The 9,196-nt window shown below is 26.1% G+C and overlaps 1 protein-coding gene across 1 annotated transcript in view; it reads right to left on the bottom strand.

Moving 5' to 3' along the window:
* Window positions 1–8,370: 8,370 nt before the first annotated feature.
* The window catches only part of LOC112273615 (nascent polypeptide-associated complex subunit alpha-like protein 1), a 2,241-nt gene continuing 1,415 nt past the window's right edge, over window positions 8,371–9,196 (bottom strand). Inside the window, exons 3-4 of the mRNA XM_024502568.3 lie at window positions 9,124–9,196; window positions 8,371–8,840 (exon numbers count right to left, since the gene is read on the bottom strand). The exon at window positions 9,124–9,196 is cut by the window's right edge and continues 61 nt beyond it. Coding sequence (XP_024358336.1) covers window positions 8,502–8,840; window positions 9,124–9,196 — 412 coding nt within the window. The 3' untranslated portion in view covers window positions 8,371–8,501. The remainder of the gene's footprint in view (window positions 8,841–9,123) is intronic.

The following is a 9,196-nucleotide window of genomic DNA, read 5'->3' as shown; positions in this document are numbered from 1 at the left end:
CTAAGTTTCATGTTACCTCCAAATTTGAATTAAAAAATAACCTACTCTATTTTGAAGGATGCCTATATATTCTAAAAGAAGAAGTACGTTTATATGTTCTTCAATCACGCCACGATTTTTCAGTAGCTAGATATTTTGGATACAATAAGACTTTAGAGCTGATATCTAAAGATTTTTAGTAGCCCCAAATATAGAAGGCAGTCAAAGATTTTATTCAATCATGCGATATTTACTTAAGATTAAAAATTCTACATCATCAACCTTAAGATTGAAAATAGCCATTACATATTCCAAAACAACCATGGTCGTTTGTTTCTATGGATTTTATTATGGATTTTCTAGACTTAAGTTTGTATGATTTTCTAAAATCCTTTTTAAGATTCTAAAGATAAAGACAAAGCTATCTTTGACCTTTCATCCTCAAATTAATGGACAAACAAAGCATGTAATCAAGTTTTGGAGTAATATTTAAGATAAAAAATTAATTACAAATAAGACAATTGAAAATTTCTTTTGTCATTGGCAAAGTTTGTTTATAATAATATGATACATTTTTCTATACAACAAACATCCTTCTTTGTCAATTGCGGTTACCATCCATGATTTAATACTTTTGATTTTTTAAAAGTTGATAATTCTATGATAGAAGATTTAAAAAATCATTTGTTTGAGCTACATACAATAATAAAGGTGCAATTAAAGAAAGTTCAAAAATGACAAATAAACAACACGGATGCCTATCAAAAAGAATAACCATAATCTAATGTAGGTGACGAGGTATGGTTACTTCATTGTAACATCAAAAATACTCATCCCTATGATAAATTGAACTACTATAGACTTAAATCTTTTTCAATTTGTAGACAAATCAATCCACTTGGTTATTGATTATATTTACCAAAGTCAATGAAGATCCATTATATCTTCTACGTGTCTCTTTTTGAACCATATAAGATTATAAATATATCAAGTAGAAGATAAGCTCCACCTTGTCCTATAGAAGTAGATAATAATAAAAATTTTGAAATAAAAGAAGTTCTAGACTCAAGGCAGTGCCAAAATAAATTCGAATGTCTTGTCTATTGACTCGGATATGATATTAGTGAATGTACATAAAAGCTAGAAAAAAATCTTACAAATACAGCAAAGAAGATAGATACTTTTTATCAATAACATCTATTAAAACTAAGATGAAGATCTTTTCTATAAAAGAAACAAGATCTAAGCAAGATAATATTCTACTTTCTATCCTTATTGTAGCTACTTTGTATTTATGATACTAATGAGATGAAAAATCAACAACTAGCAAATTCAACTCAAGAGCCTTCATTTGCTGACCTGCCACACAAAATATTATAATTAACACAACTTTTAAGACAATGCAATCAAGACGAAGATCCTTAAGAATGATATGTTCTTCCACGAATAGATGACGAGATACAATGCATTTGATATCATGATCTTGGAAGGAACTCCCAATGTTTGATGATTTTATTAGAGGTATGAACAACTCTTGATGAAGTTTCAAATGTTTTATTTGAAAGAAGTTATCAATGCCTCAACAATTATCAAATAACTAGGTGGTCTTCATGCCCTAGTATGAGACACTATTGATGGTTGAAAGGCCCTATGAACCATCTTTGAAGAAAACTAAGATCAGAATATGTAAAAAATATGATTTGCCACATCTTGGATTTCTTCAATATATGATGACCGCTCTTCATAGAACTTATTCTTAAAAGAGGGAATAATATCATGAATGTATATATGTAAACCAATAATTATCTATATGATTAAATAGAAGTAGATAAAAATAGATAAAAGTAAGTTATTTCCATAATATCTTCTATGCAAGCTTTTTAGAAGCTTTATAAATGTTACTTTGATTCTATAGGTGTCTATAATTTTTTAGGTTAAAAACGTGGTCAATAAGTTAGCTATATGCCACACATGTTGATAGCTTGAAGAATAAGCTAACTATGTAGAACACATATATAGAAAACTTGCCTTATAAGCTAAAGCATGTATCTTGTAAAGTCAACACATATTAGAAGTCTTATAGAACATTGCTACGTAGATCTAGTTAGATAGTATATATAGAAGCATGAAAGAAACCTTCTTCATTCTTGTCAATTTCTTTCTTACTTTTAGTCTAGATTCAAGAGTCTCTAGTTTCTTTGTCTTTTGGCAGTAGCCATTCTAGTTTCTTTTTAATATATATACTACTTTATTTCTAATTTGTCATTCTTCTTTTGATATAAATTTTTTATGTTTATGCATCTTTTTCAATTCATATTCTTAACATGTAGGTGGAGTATTGGCTAAGAAAATAGCTATTTTTTTTTCCTTTTATATCTTTTGAAAATGTATCAATTTTTCCTTAGATTGGATTTTCTTCATTCATTGTAGGCATGAAGCTTGAAATAGCACCACCCTTAAAGGCTGAAATAAGCTTTATAGATACCTCCAAATAATATTTTACTTTCCGCAACTAAAAAAAGTGTGCTTCACTATATTTTCTATAGGTTTGGAGTACCTTGTCTTCAAAGTTTTGGCGTAAGAGCTCAAAAGCATAGCACTCATTGAAAGTGGAAGATCTTTCATACTTTTTTTTCATCCATATTTGAAACTTGAGTCCTCAATCTAGCAAAGAAATGCCCTCAACTCTTCTTAAAAATCTATCCCTCACCATATTATAAGGATCATTCTTTTTCTCATAAAATAAGTCTATTCTTGGAATCTAAAGTCTCTAAGTGGTATCTAATGCTAAAATAAGTTAAATTCCTTATTAATATCCATCCTTGGCTCAAAGTCTTTTGTGTGGTCACTTTCCAAATAGTCTAGTAAAAAAGGATGAATAATATCAACTCTTAGTATGCATTATAATAGAAATTACTTAAATATCTATAACTATTTAAAGACTAAAAGAGCAACCTATGCTAGCAAACACTACCAAGCTTTGCAATTCATTGGCAATCACTTCCAGATCACTGCAATTCTAATATATCCACAAATAAAAGGATCTCATTGTCCATCAACTTGGCTTCATCCCTACAATATGCTTATTAATAAAAATTAGTACAAATAAAAAATAAAATAATCACAAAAAACCTTGAAAATAATATTTGCAACTAGGAGAAGATATTAAAAATAAAATTCAAAAATCCATACTAAATCCCAAATTTTTGAGAATATCTAAGCAAAAATTAAAAATTAATCAAAATAATTTGCACTTGCATGAGATTAATTTTCACAAATTATAAAACATATAACAATAAAAGACAATTGTAATAAAATAAAATATAAAAAAGTAAGAGAAAATCAAAAATTTACTTAGAAAGCAATTGATATTTAGTACATGCCACTTCAATAATCAAAATGACCTCTACTTTAAAAATTGAATAAATTAATGGATTTTTTAGATAACTTTCATATAAAATTGACTCAAAAATAATCAAATTTGGACTCCATATTTACTTGGAATGAGCTTCCAATTTTGATATTTAAAAAAATTATATATATATATATATATATATATATATATATATATTTTTTAATTTCCTATAATTGCATAATTGATCTATGATCCTATTAATCTTGTAACCATAAGATTCCTATGACTTCATGATCCTACAATCAAACGTTTCTTTATTGCAAATATTTATGACCATATAAAAACCTATTATCATGCTTCTTTCATCACTCTATAGATCCTGAGATCATGTAATTTAATTTTTTTAATATTTGCATAGAAATTTATTTGTACAAAGTAAGTTGTAAAAAAAAACAAAGCATGCATAGTCATGTATGGCTCTCACCTTGGATTGCAGATAGTACACAACTTAGTAAATAAAAAAATTAAATTAAAAATTAAAAATCTCTAAATATAAGTAGCATTTTTTTTATTATTTTTATTGTGTTGTGTACCAATATTCGATCAAAAATGCTGCTTCACCTCTTGGATTCTTAGCTACAGCCTTTAATAAGCTCTAAAAATTGTGCCTCTTCTATGTCAGTAAGCTCCAATATAGTCACTTGACCCTACATAGCTCACCTTGCTTGCAACAAATCTCATGACCTACAATTATGTGCTGTAATCCTACAATCCTACAACCCCACATGACCTTATATCTTGTATCTCTTTAATATAATATCCACTTTATCAATTCCACAATAGCTTTACAATAGCTCAACCATATTTTGACAGTATAATATCTCAAGATAGTGACCCTGTACCACATTGTATTCTAGTAAAGTGATCCAACTTGGTTTTGGCGCCCAATACAACATTGCCCAAAATCCAACAGCAAAATGAATCCTAAATTGAATTTATTATTTTTATTTATTATTATTTTTTAAATTCTATTTTATTCTAACTTGCTATATCACAAATTGAAGAAAAGGAGACATTCTTGTTAAGTAAAAGATTGGAAATCTATACCAAACTAAGTCAAGCTATTTCTTATACCACAAAGGTAGAATCCAAAAGTGTAAGTATAAAAATGGAGAAAAGCCTAAGTTTTACTAAAGTAGCTAAATCACCATAGCCAATCAAAACCTCACAATAAGTTTTTTCTCTCTCAAAAATCACTCACAAGACATGACTTGAGAAGAATATTAAATCAAGGATTTTTTCCACATAAATATTCAAACTCTAATTGATATGAAAAAAGTCAATTAATAAAAAAACTATCAATAGATGAAAAAAATACTTATCAAATTAAATTACATACATTTGATAGGATTTGGCATCCAATGCCATATCATGTGAAAAAGAAGAAACTAAAATAGCTATATCTAATGATATGAATATCAAAGAATCTTGAAACTAGACTACAAGTAAAAAAAGTGATGACAAGATTAAAAAAGATCTCATTCCTGCCTTGATATATAATATTTAACTAGAAGCTACATAAAAATATTCTATAATATGTATAATTTATAAGATATATGTCTAATTTATAAGACAAGTTTCTTATATGTGGGCCACATGGCTAACTTATATCATATATTGCCAAATTGTTGATCAAATTTTCAACTTACCAATCACCTACAAATATACATAAAGTCAATGTTATTTCTATATAGCATTTAAGAAGCTTTTCCATAAGATACTATATAATTTATTTATTTTTATTTATTTCTATCAAATTCACCTTATCTAAATAATTATTAATATTAATTATGTCTATGATACATTATTGATGTAGTATCATATTTGGACAAAAATGCTTTGTGTGGCATATTCTAGAAGAATAAATGAAGCTTATTTTTTCTCCTTTAAAGCTTTGAAAGCAACTTAGTACTTGCCTAACATTTATTACAAAGTCTAAAAAAGCAAATTTAGTAAGAAGACAAGTTTAGAAGATAGAATTTAGAAAAGAAAAGATATTGAAAGAAATAGCAATCAAAGAATAGTTTGCTTGTCACCACAACCTAAGACCCAAATAAGGTCTATTAAGATATTTTAATTTCATCTCTCTATGTGAAACAAAAGTAAATCAAATATTTGAAAATACCTAATAATTTTTTTTTCAATATCATAACTAACATCTATGAAATAGAATTCAAATAAAGCAATAACTTTGAACCTTAATTCTTCATATTGAATTTGTATGTATATATATATATATATATATATATATCAAAAGATACTACAAAGAAAGAAGAAAGGTTAAAAAAGTGACCAAGTGGAAGTTTTACTTGATTGCACGATTTAATTCTAAAATTATCAAAAAAAATAAATTACATGTCATTCTAAGATGTTTTAGCTACTTTGTTATGGCATCTAAGAGAAATTTATCATTACATATTCTAATAATACCTGTATTTTTAAATAAGATATAAATAACTTTAATATCAAAATATTTTTATTTTTATTTTAAAAAATTAATAAATAAATCTATAAAATATTTAGAATTATTAATTAAGATATAATAAAAATAAATATCTCTAAAAATAATTATATATATTTGATAATTTAATATTTATAATATAAAATTAAATATCAATATAGTGGCAAGAATTTTTACATCTTTTAAATATAATTGGTAATATAAAATCTTAACTTATTTTTAAATTATTTTTTGAAGAACTATATATACAAACTATATAAATATGATATAAGTATAGATAGTGTAATCTTTGAACAAACATATCATTTGAGTAATTAGTCTATTAAAAAATTCAGAGTCATACATAGTAATAATAAAAATTAGAAGTTTGATTTAATTCATTTTGTTTGTTTATGTTCTAACTAACTAAGATATTCATATCAAATAGTATTTTTATTTAATAATTTTATTTCTTTCAATATTAATAATATATATAAATTAATCTATAATAAAATAAATAATATTAATCTTATTTTTATTATTTTTTAATTAATAATATCTTAAATTATATAATATGAAATTTTATTGAATTATACAATAGAAGTGTACAAATTATGCAATTTATTAGAATATTCTTAAAATTTAAGAATATGTAATAAAAGAGAGTATAATTTTAAGAATATATATATATATATATATATATATTAAAAAAATTAAATCTTGATAAATAAATTGGTTATGACTAATTTATTTTGAAATCAATTTTATTTTTTCTATGATTATTATTATTATAAAATATTAAGTATATACATAAAATATATATAGTAATAAATATATAAATTAATGATAGTTGAGTTTTAGAATTAATATTTGAATTTCAAATTCAAATGCAAAAAATTGCCTACTATTGCCCATTTAAGAACTTATTAGATTAAAAGTTAATGTGAGTCTTTTTGATAAGGAATATAATAAGTACACAAAGTTTCATAAGAAGATTGTAAGCATACTTTAAATAGTATAAGAATAAGGTACATTAATTTTAAAATAGAATATTTATCTAAAACAAAGACTTAAAATTTTTAAATGGATATAAAAAGAAATAAGAAAATAAATAAATAAATAAATAATCAATAACCAAAACATATATTTTAATATGTAACTAAAAGAAGCCTAGCATTTATAAGAGAAAACACTTATTTTTTACACATTGTATATTGGAATTCTTTAAAAAAAAATTTAATGTGTTGTCTTTGATGCTGTAGATATAAAAATAAAATAAATAATATTAATAATAATAAGATTAAAAAATAAAATATTATAGATAAATCTTATTTAATTCTTTAGATATAAATATATATATATATATATATATATATATAAGTGGTACTTTGTTGATTACGTTGCTAGTTAAATAAGTAACTGCTATTTATTTGAATAAAAATAGATAATGTTATTAATGCCACCACAATTTGCAATCCATTCTACAATTTTTTTTAATTTTGATTTTAATATTCCTTTATTTTTCTTTATTTTGATGAAAAATTATACAAATATATTCAATTTGTTTTTTTTATTATTATATAGAAACTAACTTTATTTTTAAAAATAATTAATTGAAGAGATAATAAAACTAGGTTGTAGTGACAATAAATTGTAGTAATATGTGATAGATGACAAATTGTGGTGACAATAGCAAAAATTGTGGTGGCATTAGCAACATCCAAAATTTATATATTCATGTTAATATTGTCTTAAAGAACCTTGCATTGAAGAAATAACTCATTAAAACATTTCTTTTTGTAAAATTATATTATATAATTAATTGGAAAGTTCATTAAATTTTTAATATATATATATATATATATAATATTTTTTTTAAAAAAATAGTAACTTTTACATAATTTTGATGGTAATTAAACCTCTTAAATTTGTATATGCTACTAGTTTTTTTTAATAATTGATTTGAACATTGAATCATTCTATATCAAGTGTATTTTAAGTCCTAACAATATTTTAAGTCCTGACAATAGCTCATTCTCTCAAATCCAATTTAAAAACCTGTTTTATAATTTTTAAAAAAAGGATCTAGTAAAAATTCGACATGTATTTTAGTTCAATATGACCTGATCATCATTTTTAGCAAAGACATAATCTTTGTTTTACTTCCCTCAAAACTTGATTTTATATCCTTGATTAGTAATTATTTACGATGGTTTTGACACTTAGAGCTAAATTAAAAATTTCAAACTTTAAAAATAAATGGGGGTTATAGATTATTCTTCTCCTTTTCTTCCTTCTGAAAACTACATATAGTCAATATCAAAATTAATAGTTTTCGACATATTAAGACTAAGGAATAAACATCTTCATCCAAAATCAGCATTATCAAGTTGAGAGGCCTCTACATTTACAGAGAGATGAAAAATTTGTGGAAGATGCTGAACTTTTGCTGCAATGTGAAACCACCAACTCAAAATATGCTAACACGAACACAGACGCAATCAGCATTTAAGTGGAGAACGGAAGAGTCCTCAAATGTAGAAGAAGTCGCTTCGTTTTTCATTACGGGCACCAAGATGCATCTCGGAATACAACTATCCATTGTGACAATATAATTCAGCTTACACCCGGTCTCTTACTGCAAAGATCAGGACAAACCATAATATCTTAACCTGTAAGGTTCATAATAGCACTAACAATATCTCCATCAGTTGACTTAAGGGCTTTGACAGCCTTGGCACGTGAAACTCCGGCCTGTGTCATAACCAACTCAATATCCTTAGGCTCCACGCCTGTTTCATCAAAATCTCCCTCATCGTCAGCTTCAGCCGCAGCAGAGGGAGCAGACTTGGCCTCAAAGTTGGCAGCCTCTGGCACCTTGAACTGCTCAGCTGCTTGGCTCTGCAATTGAGAACTCAAATCCTCAATCTTTGCCTCGCCGAAGATTACGTAAGTGTCTGATGCAGGGCTCTTGAACACATCAGGCTTCGAGATCACAAAGAGGATCTGCAAGTTGCACGATGAAGTTACTTGCAAGCTATTGAAATTCTGACATCTCAAGGATCTGAAAGAATATGTAGAATCTGCGATAAAGATTGAAGGTATACGCATATATAGGATCATCTAAACAAACGTAACACACGAGAAGCTTGTCAAGTACACAGGCCTACGCATAGTGAATATTTATTGTTTTGACCAGACAGATATGGAAGATAGTAGCACACTCTGCAGAACAGTTGCACAGAGGTTCACGTCAAACAAGAGTAAAACTTTAAGCCGAGAGGCATACATTCTTGCTCTTCTTGATAGTAACCCGTGTGACTTCAGTCACGGGCTTCATGCCAAGCTTTTGCATGGCCTTC

This window comes from Physcomitrium patens, chromosome 20 (assembly GCF_059467195.1).
Source record: "Physcomitrium patens ecotype Gransden chromosome 20, ASM5946719v1, whole genome shotgun sequence".
Taxonomy (NCBI): Eukaryota; Viridiplantae; Streptophyta; class Bryopsida; order Funariales; family Funariaceae; genus Physcomitrium; species Physcomitrium patens.
Note: the sequence above shows the minus strand (reverse complement) of the source record. Positions and strands in the feature narration are given on the sequence as shown.